We start from the raw sequence: 25,357 nt of genomic DNA, 5'->3' as shown, positions 1-25,357 counted from the left end.
GCACTGAAATATGATGCTTAGTAAAACTAATGCTTAATGCTGTTCAGATTTTACAGTCAATTGGAGTGTATTGCAAATAATTGCAGCTACAGATTGGTGAATAATAAACTTTTTTTCAGTCCTTAGAAAAGAAAGAATGCGAGCCTGACTTCTGTTGCTTTTGCAGTATTTAAAGGACCCTCCAGCAGTAAAAATAGCATCATCCACACACACAAGTGACAGCTGGAAGAAATACTAATTATATTTCAGTATTCTTTTCCTGAAGATGCTGGTAAAGTATGTAAGCTCATGAGTTGTTATTTTGAGCAGTTTACAACACTGTGGTTTTTTTTTTTTTCACTTTGTCTTAGAGAACCAAGTATATGTCCTGCCATGTGGTAGAAATCAATACTCTGCTTAGTGGACAGGATCATATGTTATAGTTGTATATGTGAGTTTTTCCGTAAGTTTCAAAGCTTCTGATAACTATTGAAGATGAATGATTAGTACTGCCCTAACCACTTGAACAAAACCACCAAAGGCTTTTTTTGGGAATTCTTTCTGCATGAAGCTGCTTCTCTGAAAACTGATGATTTCTGAAGACAAATGAGTGTAACTTGCTAAGTGGAAAAGATAACAGTAGATGTTTCTGAGTGGCTTGCTATTTGAATTGTCATGATTGAGGTCTGTTCTGCCATCTGGGTCACCTTTAGAACAAAGTCCTCTTAAGGGATCTTTTCCACCAGTTTTTTGAGGATATTTTCTCTGATCACAACTGAAGCAGGGTAAAAATGGCAGCAGAGGCAAGATCCTTATTGCTGATGAGCAAGTCTAGGGTGTGATGAGGCTGGAGAGCTCAGTGATCTGAGGTGACTTCGTGAACTAAGAACAGACAGATGTTAGGATGGCACTTGGTTCTCATACCTTGTGCTTGCAGACCTCTTCTAGTGCATTTTTCCAGTTTGGTGGAAGCAGAGGAGATAGTTTTGTTAGTACTGGCTGAGAAACCAGATTTCCTTGAGTGGATGCCCGGGCTAGATTAACAAGTGGGTGATGCCCTGGTTGGCTCTGTGGTACTGGGCAGCCTGCTTGGAGCAGCTGGTGGTGTGTATTGATGGGGGTAAGTGTATTCCAAACATCTTTATGGCTTGCCTATTACCTGCTTGACTGATATCACCCAATTTTGGTGACAGTTTCTACAGTATCTGTGTAGACAGAAGTCAGTTCTTCCATGAAGGTTTTGCTGTTTTCTACAGTAACTTTTGTTTAGTGCAAGATAGTAGTCAGTGTTCCAGTTCAGCATCAAGTCCTTGTTTGCCTTTTTGAAAGAAGTGAAAATCCATCCAGCAAAGAGTGAGTGTGTACTTTTAGAGAAAATAAAGTAAAATTCAACTTTCTGCTGGTCCCCACGCGAACACCAAGGAAAAAGTGTTCCACTTGAAAATTAATCTGGATGGATGGAGTTGTTTCTGCTCGTTTTAAAGGAGACAGAGATTTAAAGGGGCTGATCTTGTCCTGTATTGGAACTCTACCAAGATGCTGGTTATGTTTTTAGCATTTCTTGATTTAAAATTAAGATTTATAGTTCAACATTCTGTAAGTTTCAGATTTCTCTGTAACAGCTTAATAGCTCACAGCGTTATAGAAATGGTAAGTGCTGGGTATTGGCATACCTTCTCTTCTGGTCCTTACAAAGCTCTGTGCTGTGTATGTATGCTGCAATGTGCCAAGCTTGTAACGTAAAGAATTTGAATCCAGTGGATACTAGGAATACACAGGAGACAGAAGAGGGTGTGGTGTATAGATTCACTGCCTTTTTCAGTGCTGTAGGCATTGTCTTGCAGGGAAGGAAGTGTCACTTTGACTCCTTTGAGTTGTTATTTCACTGCCATTCAGCTGAGTCCTCTGCAAATACTTGAAGCTGTTTCTGGAGGTAACTTGGGTCCCAGAGAACTCCTAACTCAGATCATCTTATCTGTAGACAATCCTGGAACTGTCTGATTACTCAGTTAGGAAAGCAACAAAGCCTTAAGGAGCAAAGTTGCAGACTGCAAAGATGAGATGGGGAAATACTGATGGGAAATGATCCCAGTTGCTGAAAGACATGGCCCAAGGACAAAGGATGTTCTCACAACGTCAAGTAAGACTCTGCCTTGTGGAACACAGCACTGGCTGGGAATCCTGTGTGCCTACTCATAATAAAACCAAGAACTCTTGTGATTCAAGTGTAATAAATACACTTCAAATTCATATAGAAATAGTAGTGCCATCTTGAAACTGTGCCCAGAAAACATCTAGGACCTCTCAGTTATTTATGGCCCCTCTAAGAATCAATGCAATGTCCAGGTTTTCTTTAGATGGTTGGTATGGACATCTGTTGCTTGCCATAAATAAAAGGTATACTGTTTGCAACTGACACGGTTGCATTTTTGCACAAGGGTTCTACTATAACTGTGAAATGGTACAGATACATTTATATCTCAAGGAATAAAGATTGACTGTGCGTGGAGTCAAGAAGTCGTCCTAGGTCTTAAGTGTGGGCTTGTATTCTTTGGGAAGGCATCAGCACTACAGGGGCCCAGTTGCTGTTCTGTTAAATAGAGCTGTCCATCTGGGCACCAGTATGCATCGATGAGCAGCTAGCCTCCAACAGCTTAGATAAGACTTACTGGTTAAGCAGCCTGTGAAACCTGGCTTCAGGTTTTTGCATTATTAGCACTTTGTGTCTAGTTCCTGGAGGAAGGGAGGGAGAGGGGATGTTGTTTGGAGTCTTTGGGAAGATGCGTGGGATACAGTCTTCCAGACTGCTTGAAACAGTAGAATGTCAGACTCTGCCCAGTCTTGTACAGAAGATGTATCTTCATCCCTTTCCCGGCTCCCTGTGCTCGAAAAGGTTGTGCCCTGTACTACTCAGGAGCTGGTGCCCACTGTTAGCATAGAACCTTGTGAGAGAGGTTGGATTTGCTGGAGGCAGCAGCCTTTGCTGGGGCTGTAGATCCTTGAACTGTTGGTGTGACAGGGGTGCATGGTGGCTTTAAAATCTGCTCACAGCAATCCTGGGAGACAGCAATACTAGTGAAACAGTGCTGTTAGCTGGATGGGCTGTGAGTAGGAGCAGTCCCTGGATTTAAAAAGGTGATTAGGTGTGGTCAGGTGTCTGAAGCTAGAGCAACCTTAAAAGTTATAGGCCAGAGTCTACAAGAATATGAAGTATAACACTTGTGTAGTTAGCAAAGATTCATTCAGCTTCTTTAAAGAACTTGAGATTATCACATTTTATTTAGCATGTGTTCTCTTGTAGCTTGAAAACACTTTGGGATTATGCCTTTTGAACTTTGAACTCCTATAGTTCTATGATTCTGTGATCACTGCCTAGGCAGTTACGTGTCTAATAATGTTGGTTGGACTTGTTCAGTCCTGTAATGTGACTTTTCTAACTTTTAAGTGACCTGTTCTGTGGGGGTCAGTAATTGGGGCTGAAGAAGGGGGAAAAAAGAGCGCGTTTTTTTAAAAGGATACCTTTAGAGAGGAAAACTATATTTGCAAATCTCTTGCATGGATTAGTGGTATTTGGCCTGTTATTTTCTGAATTTCGAGTCATCATAAATAGGCTCTAAAGCTTTAAACCAGTATTCCTTTCTAGTTCCATTCAGTTTCCTACTAAAACATCCTCTTTAAAACATGGTTTTACCTTGTAACTGCTTTCAAAGCTATCCCTTTATTTTGAGAAGTTCAGTGAAAGAAGGAGGTTTGTTTAGGAACAGACAGTGCTGAAATGTCACGGTTGTTTTGAAATATTTTTGTTGTTGAACAACGAAAACAGCTTTTATTGACTTGGGACCTGAAAGTCTCATTTAGCCTTGTATTTGTGATGGGTGCTAAAGTGAACTTCATTAGGGCTGACATCGTAACTGGTACAGGAACCCCTTGTTTTGAAAGAAGAGCAAGTTTTTGCTCTTCTTTCAAGGCACCTTAAGTGAGAAGGGCCTTATGCAGTTGGTTCTTGTATTTTGTTTTAGGAGCAGGAAACTTCATCTCCTCATGTTGCTCCCCAGCCAGCAGTTCCGAAAAGCTGTTGTGTTCAGCAGTTGTGTTGGAAACCATGTAATTAGAGCAGTGGCTTAATTTGATAAATTCAGGTCCGCATGTAAGAGCGTGTGGTGTACCTCCGCTGGAGCACACCTGCTGGATGGTTCATCTCAGGAGGTTCCTTCTGGATGTTCCCCTTCAGAAATGGCCTCAGGTTTGTTTTATGTGGTAGAAATTTAGCAGTGGAAGTTGCTGTTAGGGTGGGATGGTTTTAGCGTACGTTGGTGTTCAGTGCTGCTGGATGGAAACCCCTGAGCTTTGGTTGGGCAGCACAGCTTAGTGTTAATAGCAGTGTGGTTTCCTCAACACTATTCCCTGAAATACGGTGAAACCCATGCAGGTGGCCTTACATGAAGTAGCACAAACAGATCTCTGCCATGATCCCACAGCATCTTGTGCATAGTTTTGGTGAGTTTTTGTTTCTGTCTGTAGTTACAGTGAAGAGGTATCTGCAAGCTGCTGCTGCTTCTAACGTGTTTCTTTGTGGGTTGGATGCTCAACATAGCTACAGCTTAGAAAATTTGAAGTCTTGGGACAGCAAAGGTTCACAGTGGAGGTATCTGAAATTTGAGTAGCAAATGGAACTTTAATAGGTGGTCTCGGGTATTCCATGGCACACACTGCTGGCGTGATGAGGTAGAGGCTGCTGGGGTGGTGGCTGCCTGAGCTTTGCAGGAGTGATGCTGGGCGCTCTCCTGTAGTCATGGTTTCTGCAGCCCCTCTTCCAGAAGAAGGCAAGTCACTGAGGAGAAAGGGTAGATCTCCATGACACCTCTTCAGGGTGAGAAGGTATAGTCTGGCTCTTTCCAGGTAGCTCTGGAGGAAGGTGAGCTGAGTTTTTATTGACAGTTCCTTCCCTTCCAGTAGTGATGCCTTGCAGGGGAAGCAAAGCGTGAAGGGAACAAAGGGCTGCAGTAGCTGAATAGTTTTTTCTGCCTTTTCTGGCAGGCAAAAAAACCCCCCGAACTTTGCAAAGGATGTTTTAGCAGGACAGGCAGAATACTTAGAGGCAGAAGTCTCAGTTCCTTGTAGAAAGGTCTGTTTGTAAATCTGCAAGACACACCCAGTGAAACATGCAAGAGCTAAGCCCTGCTGGTAACTAACTGGTCACTTAGGTGCTCTGTTCATGGTCTGAAAATAGGAGCAGCCTTGTAGCCCCAAAGTGTTTGTGCCTTAATCTTACTATCAAAGTGCCCAAGTGGCAAGGAAGTCTTCCCTGTTCTCTGAAACAGCTTCAGTAGAACTATCAAAATGTGTATCCTGTAAATGATGCTTTCTTGGAAGTGCTGCCCAAAAGTGGGCACCATTGGTGCTGTGAAAGTGCCCAATGGCTGTTCAGTAACTGCAGCTGGTGCTAATATTTTGATCAGAGATTGCAGATACCCTTTCTGCTGTGCTGAATGGTGTTAGCTGAAACTTCAGTGTTTCAGATGTTACCTGCCCCCCTGCCCTGCATTTTCCTGTAGAGTTGCAATGGCTGCAAGACCTGATCTGTTTTCTTGTTTAGCTTAGCAAAAATTGCCTTCTAGTGAATGTGAAAACAGCACTTGGCAAGAATTTTAAGTGAAGGATGTGGATTCTTGCACTTCCCCATGTTAAGGGATGTCAAGAGTTCAGAGTCCTAAGGGAAATGTGTCAGGCAAGGAGCATACTCAGGACCCTGAATTTTAGGAAAGCAAGCTTCCAGCTCTTCAAGGTGTTGGGCAACAGGACTCCCTGTGAAACTGTCCTTAGGGACAAGGGAGCAGAGCACAGCAGGCAGATCTTTAAAGGTGCTTTCCACAGAGTGCAAAAGCTCTCAATTCTCGGGTGTAAAAAATCAGTCAAAGAAAGGTGAGCATGGCTGAGTCAAGACCTATTGGTCAAACTTAAAGGCAAGAAGTAACTTCACAGGCAGTTCAAACAAGATCAGGTATCCTGGGAAAAGTATAGGGATGCTGCACAGTTATGTAGGGATGAGGTCAGGAAGGCTAAGGCACAGCTGGAGCTGAACTTGGCAAGGAATCCTATGAGCTTCTACAGGTAAATCTAGCAGAAAAGTAAGGTTAAAGAAAGTGTTCCCTTCCTTGCTTCCCTGATGAGCAAGGCAGGGAAGCTGAGCAGCAGATGAGGAGAAAGCTGAGGTTCTCAACTTTTCTGCCTCAGTCTTCACTGCCAACCTCTCTCCTTGCATCTCCCAAGTTGGAAGGACTTCATGAAGAGGACCTGAGGAACAAAGGCTCTGCCACTATAAATGAACACAAGGTTTGCGACTACCTGCGGAACCTGAATGTCCACGTCTCTCATCAAGACCTGATGAGATGCATTCAAGAGTCCTGAGGGAATTGGCTGATGTAGCTGCCGAGCCACTCTCTATGGTATTTGAAACGTCATGGCAGTCAGGTGCAGTCCCTGGTTACTGTAAGAAGGGGACAAATTAGATCCATTTTTAAAAAGGGTAGAAAGGAGGACCTTGGGAATTCCCAACCTGTCAGCCTTTCTGTGTCTAGGAAGATCATGGAACAGATCCTTCTTGAAACTATGCCAAGGCACAGGGAGGACAGGAAGGTGATTCGAGACAGCCAGCATGGCTTCACCAAGGGCAAGTACTACCTGACCAATCTGGTGGTTTTCTACAATGAAGTGACTTAATTAATGGACAAGGGAAGGGCAATGGATGCCATCTGTCTGGACTTCTGTAAAACCTTTGACGTGGTTTCCCCCTCTCTAAATTGGAGAAGTATGGATATGATGGATGGACTGTCAATCTGGTGGATAAGAATTTGGCCGGTTGGTTGCATCCAGAGGGTAGTGGTCAATAATGTCCAGATGGAGAGGAGTGACAAGTGGTGTCCCTCAAGGATCCATACTGGGACCAGTGTTGTTTAATATCTTCATCAGTGCCATAGTCAGTGAGATCAAGTGCATCCTCAGCAGGTTCGCAGCTTCTTGTTATCAATACAAGTTGGGGGATGATGGGATAGAGAGCAGCCCTGCAGAAAAAGACTTGTGGGGTATTGATGGATGAAAAGCTGGACATGAGCCAACATTGTGCACTTACTGCTCAGAAGGCTAATTGCCTCATGGGTTGCATCAAAGGAAGTGTGACCAGTCGATTGAGAAGTGATTCTCCCCACTCTGCTCTGGTGAGACCCCACCTGGAATACTGTGTCCAGCTCTGAAGCCTTCAGCACAAGGACATGGACCTCTTGGAACAGGTCCAGAGGAGGGCCACAGGATGATCAGAGGGCTGGAGCACCTCTCCTGTGAAGACAGTCTGAGAGAGTTTGGCTTCCTCAGCCTGGAGAAGAGAAGGCTCAGGGGAGACCTTACAGCCTTCCAGTAGCTGAAGGGGACCTACAGGAAAGATGGTGAAGGACTGGTTGTAAGGGTATGTAATGATGGGATATGGGGCAATGGTTTTAAACTAGAGCGGGGTAGGTGTAGGTTTAGGTTAGAAATTAAGGTCTTTACTATGAGGGTGTTGAGGCACTGGAACAGGTTGCCCAGAGAGGTGGTGGAGGCCCCATCCCTGGAGCCACTGAAGGTCAGGATTGATGAAACTCTTGAATAACCTGATCTAGTTAAAGGTGTCTCTGCTTACTGCAGGGTGGTGAGACTAGATGACCTTTAAAGGTCTGTTTCAACCTAACACATTCTGTGATTCATTTCTGGTAGTAGCATCTTGGTAGCTGCATAAACCTGTTTGTGACCTTTCCATTGAGAACCTTAAGGTTATCAGCACCTGCTGTTCCTTGATTTCACACCTGTGGAGCTGTATGTGGTGTATGAGACTTGAGGCACCATAGAACCTCTTCTGGCAGAAGACACCTCCTGTGACTCCTTGGAGCCTGTTGTCTACAGCGTTGGGTTGTTGCTTTTGTTTCAAGAAAGGAAGGGAGTAGCAAAAGATTGGGGGTATTTTTAAATTGTGAAGAAGTGTAAGTAAATTGCAGCAACTAGTAGTGAAAAATAAACGCCCTCTCAACAGCTTTCAAACTGTTTCAGATAGTCTACCCGCCAATTTACTGTCACTTTGCAACATTAGGTTGTAACTACCCAGAACTATGTGTTTCATGCTTGAAGTGGTGCTTTGTGACTCTTCACTCTATGATCTGGAGCTATGACAGTGGTTTCAAATTTGCCTTCAGCTTTATTTGCACTAAGCATCAGGCGCTTACAGTGTTAAGCCTACGAAACCAGTAGTTAGGGGATTGCTGTAACACTGACTTTGGAATTCTGATTTTCCTAGCCATCATTGAAAAGCTACTGCCACAGAAAAGCTACCACCATATTAAAAATTCTACAAAATTGAACAAATATAGGAACAAGAATGTTTGTTCCAAGTGGAACAGGTTCTTACCATCACTTATATGGAAGTTAACAGGAAGAACCTTAATCATATGTTCCAGTCAAGGCTGTAGCCACTCGAGTGCCTCAGGTAACTACTTCTGTGTCTGTCTCTCACATAATAAGCCTAAAGTTATTTTACACTTTTTTTCATGAAGCAAGGATGACCTTGTGTTGACTAATCCTGTTACTAGGAGGAAAATGGATTCATGTTTCAGGGTACAGCACATTTGGGGATTGCTGCAGTCATGGTCAAATGTAAAGGGGCTACTGGGACTTGTTAATATTAGTGATGGTTGGTTTTCTGTTTGCTTTTTAAAAAAAGTGCTTATGAATTTGCATATGTAGGGTATTGTATTTGCATAAGCTTGCTAGCTGTGTTGCTCTTGAGTTAATTTCTTGTCAAGTGGAGTCTGCTGGAAGCTCCCCATTTGAGTGGCAGGAGGATGGGATGCACTTTGGGCAGGGTCTCCATCTCTGGCAAATGTGAACTGAAACTTCAGAACAGTAGTGGCAAAAAAGCCCAACCCTGTAATTGAGTTGACTGGTAATGATGCTGTTTCTGGTACTCAGTAAGATCCAGAGAAGTAGAAATTACACTTCTGACAGTTTGGCTTAGAAAACAAGTGTAATGAGTAGTGACAAAATAACCAAATACATGAAAACAAAAACCACTTAATGCATTCCAAATCTCTAAAGGAATTAAATGATTAATTTATCTATGCCTTCTTAAAAGAGTAGAGGTAGCTGTGATGTTCTTAAGTAAGCTTGGAAAAGAAAGCCATGGAAACAACCAATAGCAAAACCTATGTCATCCTGAATGTAGACCTACAGCTAGAAATAATGTGTGGTATCACCAGCTCTTTCTTTTCCCTTAGAATCTGCATAAGTGTGTGATGTGAACCAGGGGGGAAAAAAGCCTTTTTTGGTGGATGATAAATTGTGTGCTGTGAATTGCTGTCTAAATAAGATGTCATGAAAAGAAAGTCTGAAATCTGATATGTTTTCTGTGATTCCAGGTATTCATTGATTAAACTAAAAGATCCATCTGTACCTAAATATAATTATAGTCAAGACTTGAGCGGAGGAGGAGAAAGTGGAGCTGTCAGATGGAGTAACAGTATTTTTCTGAATAAGCAACTGTCGTGTGCATCTGCCCCATCTAGTGAAGGCTGCTTGGGAAAGGAGGGGAGCGCTCTAGATGCTGCTCCTGCAGTCTCAGTTTGTGTGTGCTATGTAAATGGCAATATGTTGACACTACAGAATTTTGTTCCAAGTTTTGTTTTGTCTTGCAGTATCTTCTGAGGCTTTTAGTTGTGGAGGATGAAAAGCTGTTTTTAAGTGTGCTGTTACAGTTTCATTTAAAAAAAAAATAAATTTAATGAAACCCGACTCATGAAGCTTGTGGCTTCTCTTGTTGTATTCACTTAAAGTTGGAGAGAATCAGTGTTTTAGACTGTATTGTACAGCAGTGTTCTGATAGCTTCCAGACCAGGTAGTGAAAAGACTATTCCATTGATGCAGGTTTGTTTAACGGTAGGAGAGGTCATAATTGTGCATGGAAGATCTGGGATTCTTCAGATTTTGGATGACTTGCAAGAAAATTTAATGCAGTCCACTCAAAATGTTGAGGTGCTGTTGTTTACATGGCTGGTATTTTCTGGACCTTCCTTCCCCCTTTCTTTTAGGTGAAAAGCCTTTGTGAAGTGAGGTGTTTGAAGAGGTGGGTTTAGTTGTGGACTCTAAACAGCAGCTGCTGTTGAAGGTAAAAGAGGTGAGGCACCAGCAGTGCTAGGGTGCTGTGTAGCTCCCTTGAAGGATCTGAAGCCATTCAGACCAGGGATCCAGCTTGCATTTCTTTATTTGTGACCCTGATGAGACATCTGAAATTTCCATTCCTCAGGTGCCTGGGAGGGAGGAGGAGGAAGCATTGGTAGCTGAATGGTTTGCAAATGCAGGGAAGACAGGACTGTGCTGTGGCTTGTGTCTGATTCTCTTTAGTGGAGTTTTCATTAGAAAGCTTTAGTAAAACTACTCATTGTTTGTTAACTGCTTAATTGTTTGTCATGATTGTTGATGGGATAGGAGAGAGGTGGTAGGAGTGCAATGGTGCTGGGCTGATATAGCTGTAGGTTTGAAAGGAAAACAAAAATGCAAGGATGCAGGACAGAGTTTTGTTTTATTTTTGTTTTTTCCACCTCCATTGGAATCTCCCTATTTGTAAGCTCCTTTGATTAAAACCATGCATTTTAATGCTTTTGGACAAACTCTTGACAGAGGGACAGCTTCAAATGTGGCCTTTTTTGGCAGCCAGGATTCTCATAATTCTCAGGTCCCTGAACTTTGCATCCCTGAACCTGTAGGTGGGAACTGGGGGAGTAAATACCCCACCCCCCCTCTGTAAGGGCAGATCAAGTCTCCTGAGAGTGAATGTCTACAAGTCTATGGGGCCGGATGACATGCATCCCAGGGTCCTGAAGGAGCTGGCTGATGTGGTTGCCGAGCTGCTCTCCATCATATTTGAAAAGTCGTGGCTGTCAGGCGAGGTCTCTGGGGACTGGAGAAAGGGTCACGTCACTCCCACTTATAAGAAGGGGAGCAAGGAAGACCCAGGGAATTACAGGCTGGTGAGCCTCACCTCTGTGCCTGGGAAGATCATGGAACAGATCCCTCCTGGATGACATGTTGGAGCACATGAGTGATGAGCGTGTGATCCAGGACAGCCAGCATGGCCTCACCAAGTGAAGGTCGTGCCTTATAAACCTGGTGACTTCCTATGATGGAGTGACAGCATCGGCAGATAAAGGGAAGGCAACCAATGTCATCTATCTGGACTTGTGCAAGGCCTCTGACATAGTCCCCCACTACATCCTTATCTCTAAATTGGAGAGATGTGGATTTGATGGGTGGACCATCCAGTGGATAAGAAACTGGTTGAAAGAACGTAGCCAAAGGGTGGTCAACAGGTCTATGTCCAGGTGGAGGCCAGTGACAAGTGGTGTCCCCCAGGGGTCCGTCTTGGGACTGGTTCTCGTCAACATCTTTATCAATGACATTGATGATGGAATTGAGTGCACCCTCAGCAGGTTTACAGATGACACCAAGCTGAGCGGTGTGGTTGACACAATAGAAGGAAAGGAAGCCATCCAGAGGGATCTTGAGAGGCTGGAAAGATGGGCCCGGGTGAACCTAATGAGGTTCAACACTGCCAAGTGTGTAAGGTGTTGCACTTGGGCTGGAAGAATCCCAGACACAGATACAGACTGGGAGAAGAGCTTCTTGAGAGTAGCCCTGCTGAGAAGGACCTGGGTGTCATGGTGCACGAGAAACTTAACATGAGCCAGCAGTGTGCTCTTGCAGCTCGCAAGGCCAATGGTATCCTGGGCTCCATCAGAAGAGGGGTGGCCAGCAGGGACAGGGAGCTGATTGTCCCTCTCTACTCTGCCCTCATGAGGCCCCATCTGGAGTACTGTGTCCAGGTCTGGGGCCCCTAATACAAGAAGGATGTGGAACTGTTGGAGAGGGTTCAGAGGAGGGACACAAAGATGATTAGAGGGTTGGAGCACCTCCCCTACGAAGAGAGGCTGAGGGAGCTGGGCCTCTTCAGCATGGAGAAGAGAAGGCTGCGGGGGGACCTCATTGCAGCCTTCCAGTACCTGGAGGGAGCATACAAACAGGAGGGGAATCAACTTTTTAAAAGGGTAGATAATGGCAGGACAAGGGGGAATGGACTAAAGCTAAAGGAGGGAAGGTTTAGATTAGATATTAGGGGGAAGTTTTTTGCAGAGAGTGGTGTGGTGAGGTGCTGGAACAGGCTGCCCAGAGAGGTGGTGGATGCCCTGTCCCTGAAGGTGTTCAAGGCCAGGTTGGATGGGGCCCTGGGCAACCTTGTGTAGATCCAGGCCTGGAAGTTGGTGGCCCTGCCTGTGCCAGGGAGGCTGGCCCTCTATGATCCTTGGGGTCCCTTCCAACCCAGACCATTCTATGATGATTCTGTGATTCATGAGAGACCACTGCACTCTGACCTAGCGGGATGATCTTGATATGAGTAGGTGAGCTGATATCAATCAGGCTTCAGTTTCCATTGCAGCTTTTCTTTAACCTGTATCTTCATCTGTAAGAATGTGCCAAAATGTTCAGAAAGTGAAGATGTATAGGAGCAGGCACATCCAATGGTGGTGATGAATTTGGCAGGTTGAAGAGCTGCTTAAAGAGTCACTGTTCAAGTAATCACCGAGTATATGGGGGACGTGACTGTCTTTTCCATGTCCAAAGTATATTTTTGATTCAAATGATGATCTGCTTTACAATTTGTCTTGTATGCCTGTAGTGTTTCAGTGTGGCTGTCTAGTTTTCTCTTGACTTTAGGAACTCTTTTCTGTCATAAAATGCAGAGTAAAGCTGATGTACAGTTACCTCTTACGTTTCTTGGCAGCTCTTCCTTGGACTAAGAAACTAAATACTACATTATCTCATCAGTGTGGTCTAGTTATTTCTTCCACGGAAGTATAGGAAAACCGTAATACCTCTTAATTTCTAACAGTCTGGATGTTTTTCTCCAACAGGAGCTGTTCTTATGAGAAGCAGTAATGGCCAACTAATGCTGGTATCTCAACAAGCAGTAGCACTAGCACAGAGTCAGCCACAAAATAATGTGAGTGTAAGACCATCAGCACCAACCAGCACACCTGCAATCAGAATATGTGCTGTACAGGTAACTTCTCTCAGCTTTAATTTGATGTAGCTGTATGTTATGTAGTTACAGCAGAGTTTGCAAATGAAGGGTTGAATAACCATTTGAATGCTTTTTGAACAGCAGGATGGTGTTTGGGTTTCAGACATAAGCATCACTATGTGCTTTTGCTTTCTTGGTTTAAAAACCAAACCCGCCAGTTGTTACATATGGCATAGTTCAAATTAATTCCTTGATGTAAAGTATTTGAAGTTAAACAAATCACAAAACAACCCCAAAACACCAAACCTACCTAAATTTTTGCTGCTAGTAACTGCAGCCTTCCAATCCTCTGGTGGGATGCTTCTGTAAAGCTGAGGATGTTTCTCATGTACTCCGACCTGCTTCCCTGAGGTCTGCTGGCTTTTTGCTTCCATCTCTTGTAATGTGGTCAGTGCAAGAGTAAGAGCACATACAAAAAAGCTACCCTCTATACAGGTGTTGCCAGCAGGCTCATCCTTTAACTGTTAGTTCTGATTAGGCATTGTGTCTGAATGTCTCTGAATCCGTTCCTGAGTACTAAGCTGGTAGACAAATAGCTGCTTTGAACCCTGTTGAAGCTGTATGGGCAGTGTGAATGATGTCTGTATTCTTGCTGTAAGAGGGGGTGGAGCTTACACGGACAAGAGCAGGTACTGACTTGTGTGACTCTTGTCATATCTGTGTTTGTGGGGGTGTTTTGTTTGTTTTTCTTTTTTTTTTTTTAAGAACCCTGGCACCCAGTTACTGAAGAAAGTAGCACCTACTCCTGTGAAACCATTATCGCAAACAACAAATGCTGTGACTTCTACTGTTCAGCCACCTGCTGTAGTACAGGTAGGTGACAAGCTTTACAGTATGGTGGATATGAGTGACAGAGGGAACTGAAGAAAATATGGATGTGTTCTTATTTCCAACTACAATGTGGTTTTCAGTGAGCTGGTAACTGTTGTCCTCATGATAAATTCTTTCCTGAATGTCTTTTTAAACACATAGTTTAATTATGCTCCTGCCAGCGTATGTTGGCTTATCTTCTCACTGCAGAAGGAGGAAAGCACACAAACAGTGGACAAAATGAAGAGTTTGGAGGGGTTTTTCCAGTGACACACAGTTCCCTCAAGTTGTAGCTGATGCTTTCCTGGGACATGGGAGACTTCCTAATGTTCTCTTCTGCTTGGGTTTCCTGATTCCTTGTGGAGGGTAAAAAGTGCACCTGGGATGTGGAGAGGAAACTTTTCTGTCTGCACTAGTCAAGCTCTTTTTCAGGTCTACTTTTTTTTTTCCCCTCCTTCCTGATAAAAACCCTGAAGGAAGGTCATACCTGAAGGCCTCTGTTCTCTAACTGAATTTGGTAGACAGGTTCCACAGGTACAACTGTAAATGGACAGTGGTTGGAAATATCTCATTATTTTAAGATAGTGTTCTTTGTCTTGTTTGCTAGGTCTTACTTCTCTTTTTCTGGAGAAAAATGTTGTAGGAGTCTTGCAAAGAGGCTCTTGGTAGGTGTAGCGTATGAGACGTCTTGATACAGTTCTTCCTCTGTTCTGGATAAACACATGTGATGAAAAGAAAGCTGTTTCTTTCTACAGCTAAAATATTCTGTCCTCCTCATAACCTGGAGGAGATACTGGGAAGAAGTCTGGCCTTTACATACCTTTTCTTTTGTGAACAAGAGCTTGAAGGACATTGGGCTGTAACGGATGACTGAGCACTCAGTAAATGAGCAGGATCAGTCATTCAAAAAACCACCCTGGATGTATGTGCTTGACCTGGAGGGTGTTTGAAGGATAGGGGGATATGTTGGCTGACAGCAGTAACGAACAGTCTCCCTTACAAATTTGTCCTCCTGCTGTTCTCTATCAGAAACTGAAAACTACTCACAGCTCTGCCTGTGACCTTTTTTCTCTTCCTTCTCACTGCAGATGGATCATGTTGGGGTTAAAGGGGAAACCCCAGAGGCCTCTCTTAGTACTTTCTCTGTTTTGTTTAGAATGGAAACAACATACACTTTGTGTCTAAGTACAGTAATGAGTATTCCTTATTCACTTTCATTTTGCAGTACTAGCTAGCAAACCATGTGCTTGTGATCTCTGCACAGAGATCTGTAGGATATAAAAGCAATAGTCATCTGTCTCACTACCCTTGCACCTTGGAGAAGAGACGAAGGTAAGGTTTTCATCCGTCTGATGGATGGAGGTACCTGCATCATCACACTCACATGTGGACAAACACTGAGGTTTGTCACGCTGTTAACTTTTTAAACTTACATTGCCTTTGATTTGGTTCTTCTGTATTTTCTTACTTCAGTTTTGATGTAATCAACTTAACCCCATATTCCTCTGAGATACTTAGAGATAGACATGGAATATTTTTTTGTAAATTGTATTTGTTTCTGTTGTAGAAATGTGAAACCTTCTAATGAGCCATAGGGCTGGATTTAAACATGGGGAGTGATGACTAGGAAAAATTTATAGCACTGTTCTGTTTGGAGTTGCATACTTAGAGCCCCTCTTGTCTTGTGGAAGATTGCAAAACCCTCCGTACAACAAAGAGTAAATAGGTGGAATACAGATACATCCCGCCATCACAGGGCTACTTCACTCCTCACTCTAGGGCAGACAAGAGAAGAGTGCTGACAAGCAAGTCTGTGTGTAAGGTTGCAGGAACCTTCCAGGGAAACAAAGGAAGAGTGCTTTGGTCTGATTTCTTGGCAGCAGTTCCTTCATCAGTTCTAAAAAATTTCGGGTGTTAGTCTTGACAGGTTTTTCTGAGGTTATGGGGAGGAGTATTGGTGTGGAAGTACAATGTCATCACAAAAGGAGGGAGATTGAAGAGAAAAATAAACCTTGCCATGGTTGTGTAGCTCCTATCTCGTGCTAAGTACTACTTGGAACACTGCTATCTGCAAACGTAGTTACTGACTCCAGGATTATTCTCCTTATCTACAAGAATATTTCCATTTTCTGATGTTCCTGAATGTTTAAGCTCTGAGGTAGGGCTAAATACCTGCACTTAATTTATTAATTTTTTTACCTTCTTTCCAGATGGGGTAAAGAAGCTGCAAAGTATCTAATTAGCATCATGCTGGGGCACTCTCATTTAGATGCAGAACACTTCTTCTCTTGAAATGACTTCAAAATATGCAGGATTAATGCCATTTTTTATGGCGACTGTTTCTCTGTTGCTTGAAGTGAGAATGAGAATTGTCAGTAGTGAAAAAGGTTGAGGGCAGATGACAGAAGTTAATTCCCTTATACTCCTCTTCTTGGGAAAAGGGTCCAGCAGACTTCCTGTTGTTCCCTCCCTCAGCTGATAAAGTGCCGTTCTGGTCTTGATATGTAAACACGCTGGAATTTGCAAGAAATCAGGTCCCTGAACTTCATGTTTTCAGCTTTTAAAAGCCCAGGGCACTGCAGCTTGACAGATCTGTACTCTGTCCCCTTCCGTCTTCCTCCCGTCCATCTGTTTCTGGGATTCTCGTGCCCAGTTTGCCTCCCTGTGGTCTTAGAGCTGTTGAGCCTCATCCTTGGAAGAGGCAGTGGTGGTGGCAAAGATCCTGCAGAGAGCTATTAAAGTGTTACCAACAGTGGGAGCCTAAGCTGGAAAGCTTGCTGGTAGCTGCCTGCTTCTTTTCATGTCAAGCTGGCAGCAGTTTGGGTGGTGATGGGACCTACCCAGGAAAAAATTTATAAATAAATGACAAAAGTTGCCAGTGTGTTGTGTTAGCTTTAAATGTTTGTTCATTCATTTCCTCTATCCTGAAATTAAGTCGAAGCCCTTTGATATTTTATGTGATGTCTGCCTGACTAGCTTTTGTTTTATCCATGGTAGGCCTAGTTGGGGTCTTGTGTTACTGTCTTATTAATGCCATTAGCAAGTATTAATTTGTGATTACTGGACTAAAGTTTGGTGTTCAGTGTGTTAAGAGTCAGTAAAAGCAATAGGTGTTGCACAGATTTGAACCTAAAATTTAGGCTACAAAACCAGACTTTCCCTCTCGATCTCTCGAGGTTTGGAGGAAAAACTGACACGGAACTTTGGGTTTCAGATGCTGCCCTGAAACTCATGTTTTTCTGTAACCTTTGGGTTCAATCTGGCTTTTTTGTTTCCAGGTTCAGAAATCGAAAGTACTTGTTTTTGTAGAGGCGAAGTCTTGTACTCATGTTTTATTCTGTTCTATCAGAACTGTGTTGGGTTTTTTTTTGAATGCAGGGCCTCTTAATTTTTTTCTTTTTGAAAAATCTAATGTAGAAATACTTCAATCTAGCTGATTTTCCTCTGGAAACTGTTATTTATCCTGGTTTGCAGAGGAGAGAGGCTGTTGGGTTCTTTTTTCCTAAACTTACATTACTCTCCTGCTGTTGGAGCTACTGAATCTGTTGGTAAATTCTGATGAGATTTTAAAAAGAGGTCACAAAATAACTGAGTTTTGTGAGAGTTTGTGTCTGGGCAGAGGAGAAAGAGATCAAAATTTCTGCCCACAAGCAAAAGGCAGGAAGAAGTTGTTAGGTGCAATTGTTCAGCTGTAGCTGCTTCTGCTGGCACATGCGTCCTTCCAAAGTGGACATGATCCCTTTTGATGATAGGAAGAGTAAGAGATATTGCAGTTGGGAGAGGAGCTGCAGGGGAAGAAATGAAGATAAATAATTACTTCAGGCTTTGTTTATCTTTGGTACTATCACCTGGCATAGCATTGTCCAAAACTCATTCGTCTTGGCATGTAAGAGCCTGGCAAAGTTAGTTTGCTGGTTTCTTCAAACCAACTTTACCTTTCTCTCTTCACTTGAAGCTGCAGGCAGTGCTTCAGTCTGGGTGAGCCTTTGTCATTTCTTCCCTCTGCCCTTGATTTAAAAACAAAAACATGGCTATGGTGATTCTGTCACTGAATTAAATGAAGCCTTGTAAAACAAATTAATCCAAACTTTAAAAAAAAAAACTAACACAAAAAAACCCTGTCTGTTTGTTTTAAATTGTCAAGTGAGAGTGCTACCTTATATGCTGGCAGAATACAGTATGTTTGTCGTGTTATTTTTTGGCTAAAAAGTGTTAATTTTTCTTTTCAGCCAGCAGCTGCAACAGCTAGTGTTACTGCAGTTACCACTGTAAAGCCTTCGAGTACTGGAACACCTGTAAAACTTCCAGTTACAGGACCACCTGCACAAGCTTTCTCCCAAAAGGCAGTCTCTGTGAAAGCAGAGGGCACAACAGTAGCACAGACCAGTGCTTCAACAGTAAGGAAGAAAAAACGCTTTAATTAAAAATTAACATTCTCTCTATTCATCAGAGGTTGGAGAGCCAGTGCAACATCTAATAATAGTCTTCTCTTTATTTCCATGCTAGGAGATGCTAGAGAATGTGAAGAAATGCAAGAATTTTCTTGCTACACTAATAAAACTGTCATCTAGTGGACCTCAAGCCCCTGAAATGGGGCAGAATGTGAAGAGTCTGGTTCAAAATCTATTGGTGAGATTTTTCTTTTTAAACAAAGACTGCATCACTTGTCTATCAGTTTTGACATTGACTGTATCATAGCTTTGTTTCATGTCTTTTTATTTTTCAAACAGCTGGAGAGTTGGATTTGTGGCTGAGTCATCTTTAATAAGCCTTACATTATAACTATTTTTAACTGGGTCCCATGCTGTATGTTCTCCCTCTCACTGTCCTGTTTCGTTTTAAGCACACAGGTAGCTACAGCAGGGGGAACTCTGTGTCTGAGCAACCTCTGGGTCTGAGCTGTCTCTCTTTCTTAATCTATTTGTAATGTTAGGTTTCAGTCCTCAATGGCAAGAGTGTTACTATGGAGGCTGTAGTGCAGTGCTAAATCCATATTGCTGCTTTAGTCTGAGACAAAACCAACTTACAGGCTGATAGTGAAGCTCTAGTGGAACAAGCATGACTTTATCGGTGTCTTTAGGCAGTGGGATGGAGAAAATAATGTGGTTGCTGCCAACCTCTCTCTCTCTCCTTGCAAGTGGCTTCCGTATGCTACTTTGTGCTGTACCCCAGCACAGCTGGGTTTTCTTGGTAACAATTTCTCCTGCCACTTCTTGTCTTGGCATTTGACCGCTGCCGCTGTTCTGTTGTTCCACTGTAGCAGAAGGCTGTGGGCAGGTGGAGGGGGGTGGCTTTCCAAGTGGTACCAAAGGACTTGGGAAATTACACCTCCATCTACACCACTCTTTTCAGTCTAGAAACCAAGATCAGATTGTTTCAAGGTGCAGCCTTGAAAAACTATTTGATTCATCTTCTTCCTCTGCCTTTGTGTCCCTTGTGGATTATCCACTTTGGTGTTGTAGGAAAATACTAGAATGATTCCTTCTTGTGTTTACAGTACTTCATTTTTTGTTTTTTTAAGAACAGTTGTTATTAGACATTTGTATGTCATTTAACTATGCATTTATTTGCTTTATGTAGTATTTTAAAAATACTGCTGTTCTGCCATTCAGTATGTGTGTATGATTTAAATGCAAAATAAATTAATGCTTCATATGCATGAGGGAATGGCAGCTGTGAAGTAAAATGGTCCTTAAGGCAGCATCTCATGAAGTGGGTGTCAAGTACCTCACATGCACTGGGATGTAGCATGCCGAATCACTGCATCTGTGTTGATCTCTGTGACCTGTATCCATAGCTTGAGACCAATCAGGAAGCAGAGCAAAATACTGGGTAGGAGAGGTGCTCTGAGCTGTGTTTGTCTGAATGTGCAGTCCTGAAACCCCTTGCTCTGGTCAGCTAGCTCCTTGGAATATTTGCTCTGAAGGTTATGGGTGAGAGGAGCAATTTCTCTGCAGAGGCAATCCCATGCTCTGGGGTGTCACTTCCTTGTGTGTGTGTCTGTACCTTCTTGGAGGAGGTGTTGCTCCCGGTGACTGTGGCAGCGTTTCACCTGGGAGGAGAGGGAGAAAGGGAAGCAGCATCTGGGCGTACCCCACCACCTTAACCCTGCCCTGGTGTCACTGGAGCAGTGAGTGTGGGATCTCAAAAGCCTGCTGCAGCCCCCTAACCCTCCCAAACCCTTGAGTCAGGTGCTTGTGTTGGGGTAGAGTGGAAAGCTTTAAGAAACCTGCAAGCCAGAGATGTAGTTGTGGACAGAAGTTCTGATTTTCAGTTTCTGCTGCTGTTGAAAGGTGGTGTTAAGTGTTCTGCTTTATTAGTCTATGCCTGCATTCTCTGAGAATTGTCTTCACAAAAGCAACTGAGTTGTCTTTTGTGTCTGGTCTTTTATTTTGCTCTTTATGCAGATAAACTAACTTTACAGAAGAGAGTACTGGTGGATTTAAAATATTTCTGCATAACACAGTCCCTCATTGTTACTTACAAACTTGTTTCAATCAGTTCATTTCAGTGAGGTGTTTGGACAAGTATCCTTAAGTGTGTGACTTGCCTGGAGTTTTAAGAAAATAATTCAGTTTGATAATACTGGCTCTAAATTACAGGCTTGTTCTATCCAACAACTTCTTGTTTAAAAATGAGAGGGGGGAAAGAGTATTGACAGTGAATGATTCCACAATAATGTAAATCTCCATGAATTTTTGATACACCTGGGGAAAAAATGTTGTAGATTAATAGTTATAACTTACCATTGTAATTATACCTTCCTCTTAGGAAGCAAAAATTGAACCAGAAGAATTTACAAGAAAGCTATACATAGAGCTCAAGTCGTCTCCACAGCCATGTTTAGTTCCTTTTCTCAAGGTAAGTGATGGTGGGTATCATGGTATTTAATGAGGGGAGGAAGGGTGACCAGAAAAGGAAAGGGAAAAGTCAGAGCATTCAAACAGGTGTTTGCCTGTGTCATTTGAGAAAACAGTGTGACTCTTGCTCCTCAAGACAATTTCTTTGAGTAGAGGGAGGATTTCCGAGGAGTAACTTCTGCTGTGTTCTTAAACTGCAGTCATTAGTGGAGACTAATGTTTTGGAAGTTGGTGCATCTTACAGTAGAGCAGCTATACTAAGAAGGTGTTTTATTTTCCCATGAAAAATGTAATCATACTAAATTTTAATACAGAAGACTGACAATGGAGGCTGTGTACAGTTTATGCAGTATCTAAGTTCAAAGAATAGATGTAGAGCTGATATTCATCTGTTTGCTGGTTTGTGTTTGACTAGAGGTAGAGAAAAAACAATCCCTTTTTCTAGAAAATCTGACAGGAGTACTGCAATTTAGGAAGAGTAACCCAGGTTAACTCTACCTCCATTCAAGCAAATAATTATTCAAATAATGATAATAAAAAAGGAGTTCTTAACATTTTTAAATCGTGTAGTGGAATGGAATTCATTAACCATAAAAAAATTAACAACTCTGTGTAGCAAGCATTCAGTTTTAGTGAAAACATGGAAAACTTTTAATTGCAATGCACATGGTATTCTTAGGCTTAATAGATCTGTACTTTTCCTTGCCATTCATTACAGGGATAGTTGAGAAATTGAGGAAGAACAGGTGAGAGCAAAAGCTAGGACATAAATTTTCCGCAGTTTTTCTTCAGTATTTGACAGCACATAACAATGCAGGTGATAATGTTGATATTACTTTAGATGGCTGATGTTAATCTTTTAAAGTGTGAGATGAGTATTTTTGTGGCAGTGGCAGCCTTTAAATGCTTTCTAGAAAGTTTGCTATGAGTGTAGAAGACTATATCAAGCCCTGCAGAAAAGACTGTAAAATTTTCACATTGGTGACTTGTATCTTATCTGTTTAATTCTCTGGAGGTTTCTTAAAAGCCCATGAAAAAGTTGAAATATAAAAAAGGGTGGTAAAATAAAAGCTCAGAGTATGGGCCTTCCTGCATCCTTGGCTGCAGAAGAACCAGGCTGCAAATGCAGGTTCAGTGTGGGTGGCAGAGGTTTTCTGTGAGCTGCATGGAGTCTCAGCAGAGCTCTACTAACTGCTGGGGAGGTTTGGCTTCAGAAGTAGCATGGCTGCCTTCTTCAGGGCCCTGGATGATGAGCCTTACTGGAGGTGGCTGGCCACATGTGGCTATCTCAGTAGCTCCATGTAGACCCAGCCTAAGTCTGGCGCAGCTGGTCCTCATCTGGGGCTGGCAAGCCCTGGACTAGTTCATGCAGAGGAGCTGAGCCAAGAGGTGGTTTCACAGCACTTGTTAGCTGTTCCACCTGTTTGGGTCTCCCAAGGGATTATTAGCTCAGGCACTGTGCTGTCTTCAAACACTTGTGGAGGTGTTCAGCCTGAGTTAACAAGCCATCCTGCAGTGGAGAGCTGTGAGGTGTGGTGCACAGAGCCAGAGGGAGTTCCACAGGAGTTGAGTTCATCAGTGTGGGTTAGACCCCAAACCATCTCAGCAGAAGCATTGCATGCTTCTCCTGTGGTGTTCTGCCAGGTACTGGCCTCCTCCAGGCTTTTCTGGTTTGTGCAGTGTCCATACCCTGTAATCTTTGACAAGGTGCTCTCTCTGTTTATACTCAGTATGAGCAATTAAATTCTATGACTTGGAAACCTTTGACTGACACAATGGCTAAGCAATGTTAGCATTACCATCTTTTAAAACATCTTGCACCTTGATTGCTTTCTTTTTACTTGAAGTACATGAAGGATGTGTAGTTGGTACAGACCAGACTTAAATGATGTTCAGTGCTGGGCAGCTGCAACAGGATGGCCTGAGCACCAGATGGAAGGTGACTTCAAGAGCACTGTCCTGAGGTGCTACAAGGATCATTGTTAGCCTTGTGTTTCCCCCACAAGCTTCAAGCTTGAGGCTGGGAAGAAATATGATAAGGGTTGTTGCCACTGACTTTTGGCTGATGAAGTGGGATTTTAGGGAGGGCTCTGGAGTTGTCTTCTATTTTTGAGCTGCAGGTTTTTGATTGAAGTTGTTACACGTGTTTTTGTTTTTTGTCTGTTCCCATGGGTAGAAAAGTACAGTGACTTTGGCTGTGAAGCCTTCCTTCATTGTTGAAATCTGTGCTGGATGCTTTTGGTAAATAAATGGCAACAGGAGCACGAGGAAAACTGAGAAGCCTTTAAAAAGAAAAGTGAACGTTAAAGATAGGTGTGCTGCACACTATGTAGATGTCCAAACCATGTGTTCACTCTGTATATTAACATGAGGAACAACATGCTCCTTTTGTGTCAAGCCCAGAGCAACAAGCATTGTGCTGTTTCAGAGGGAGGGAAAAAAGGTATTGTGAGAAAATACAGGTAGCTGTAGAACTGATTTCCCCTGGTTCTGAGCCATAACAGATTGTAAATAGTCAAGGAGAAAAATCTGTGGAGGACTTGAAGATTATTCTGTCCATTAACCTTCTCAAACATAGCTGTAGTAAAAATGAGATACCTTTACTAATGTCCTCTTGTTGCAGGGACCTATCTGGCTGAAGTTGTGCTGCTGCAGCTATGCTGGCATTATTAAAGTGGTATCCCCCCCTAGTGTAGATACAGCTGTATTGGTTTGGAAGCGCTCGGGTCTTCAGGGCTTGTTTCTGACTGTTGGATAATTTGTAGTTCTCTGTCAGACAGGCTCTGTGGAATACATGCAGCTGTTAAAATACAGCAGGGGCTTTTGGAAAAAAACAAAAATTTTTGAGGTGGTAAAACAGTTAAAACGATCTTTTTGTAGAACATAAATTTCAAATTGAAAAATCTAAAAATCAGAATGAGGCTGTGGGTGAGTTTTCCCTCTAAATGGCATTTGCCATGTGCAGTGAAGCTGTGGTGACTGTTGACCTTTGTTCAGCCTGTGTTGGTGATTACTGTCGTCTTCACTGAGCAGTATTGTCATCCGTTTACGGGTCCCTGATTTCTAGCAAAACATGTTTGGAATAAGCAATTTGAAAAATTAGACTGGAAGATGAGGAAGAAGATTGGGTTGCTAACATATCAGTATTGTGGAATACTTTGCTGATGTTACATCCAGTGATTGTTGTTGTTTTCTTCTAGAAAAGCATGCTTGCCTTACGGCAGCTGATGCCCAATGCTCAGAGCTTTATCCAGCAGTGTATGCAGCAGCCAGCCCCAACCCAAGAAGCTGTTTCAACTTGTACCTCTGCAGCACCAGCTCCTTCAGTAGCAGTGGCAACCTCAGCTGTAGCAACAACTTCTCTTCCAGTTACAAAGCCAGTGTCTGCCTGTGTAACGGTCACAGCCTCTCTGGTCACAAAACCAGTCCTTGTCAGCACACCAACAACAGCGTCTGTGCAGACTGTGAAGCCTGCTTCTGGCTCTGCAGTGGTGACAGCATCCCTTCTGACTGCAGCTCCTGTCCTCACCACCACCACAGCAACGTCAGGGCTGGCTGCTATCCAAGCTGTCAAGCCAGTCTTCACCTCGGCGGTAGCAACGTCCCCTCTCCAACCTGCAAAGCCACTGCTGGTCTCTACAGTGCCATCTTCAGCGACAGCCCCTCTCCAGCCTCTGAAACAGGCCATTGGAACCCCAATCAGTGTTAAAATCTCACAGCCAAACTCCATTGTTGCACAGCCAGTGAGTGCTCAGCAAGTGGTTAAAGTGAAACAGTTGGTAAGATTAACTTCTTTGCTTCCCTACAACCAGGCTTCTTTACTTTGGCTCTTAATGTTTTGTGAAGAGCATACCAATTTGGATCCTAGCTTTTTTTAATATATGAAGCCAGTCTGTCATGGGTTTATCAGTTAGTTTGTCAGGGGATATTGAGCCTGTGCTGGAAAGACAACTCTAAAGCCAAACTGTAAGCGTGGTCCCTTGCAAGACATCCCAACCACTGTTCCACCAAACTGAGCATCCAGCTTGAAACAAGGGGGAGCATAAGTTCTGACCTCTGCTGTGTGTGCAGCCAGGCTAGCTTTGCATCAAAAAGAAAAGGCAGGAAACACACGTGCCAGAAACAGAAATTGTTGGTGGGATGCTTATGTTCATTACTGTTTGATGCCCTGTTAGGGCTGTGCCTCACCTAGCCATCGAGGAGTCCAGTCTCTCCTCAGCCTTGGTAGCTCTTACCTCTAGATACTTTGCAGGCACAGGTGGCTGGGTGATGTTTAGGGATGTCTTAACTGAAATGTACAGACTAGCTCAAGGAGCTTTTCAGAGCGGAGCTTCATAAACTCTAAATTTATGAGGACTGTTAATTATGAAGTCGTCCAAAAGTGGGCTTTTTTTTTTTCTCAGGCCTCATTAGCTAACAAATTCCAGGAGGAATAAACGTCTTATTAAAACAATACCCTTAATAGCAATGTGTTAACGTTTTTTTCTTGGCACAGGTTAACTACTTGCTAATGTTAATGTTAAATACCAACATACTGTGGAGCACAGGCACACCC

The 25,357-nt window shown here is 43.1% G+C and overlaps 1 protein-coding gene across 1 annotated transcript in view; it reads left to right on the top strand.

Moving 5' to 3' along the window:
• Window positions 1–25,357, top strand: part of TAF4B (TATA-box binding protein associated factor 4b) — a gene marked incomplete at both ends in the record, with an annotated part of 78,735 nt that overhangs the window by 5,434 nt on the left and 47,944 nt on the right. The window contains 6 exons of the mRNA XM_084279873.1: window positions 12,963–13,111; window positions 13,838–13,945; window positions 18,172–18,339; window positions 18,449–18,571; window positions 20,714–20,803; window positions 24,003–24,581. Of these exons, the coding sequence (XP_084135999.1) occupies window positions 12,963–13,111; window positions 13,838–13,945; window positions 18,172–18,339; window positions 18,449–18,571; window positions 20,714–20,803; window positions 24,003–24,581 (1,217 nt within the window). The remainder of the gene's footprint in view (window positions 1–12,962; window positions 13,112–13,837; window positions 13,946–18,171; window positions 18,340–18,448; window positions 18,572–20,713; window positions 20,804–24,002; window positions 24,582–25,357) is intronic.

The sequence above is a fragment of the Gallinula chloropus genome (genome assembly GCF_964237585.1).
Source record: "Gallinula chloropus genome assembly, chromosome: 2".
NCBI classification, from domain to species: domain Eukaryota; kingdom Metazoa; phylum Chordata; class Aves; order Gruiformes; family Rallidae; genus Gallinula; species Gallinula chloropus.
Note: the sequence above shows the minus strand (reverse complement) of the source record. Positions and strands in the feature narration are given on the sequence as shown.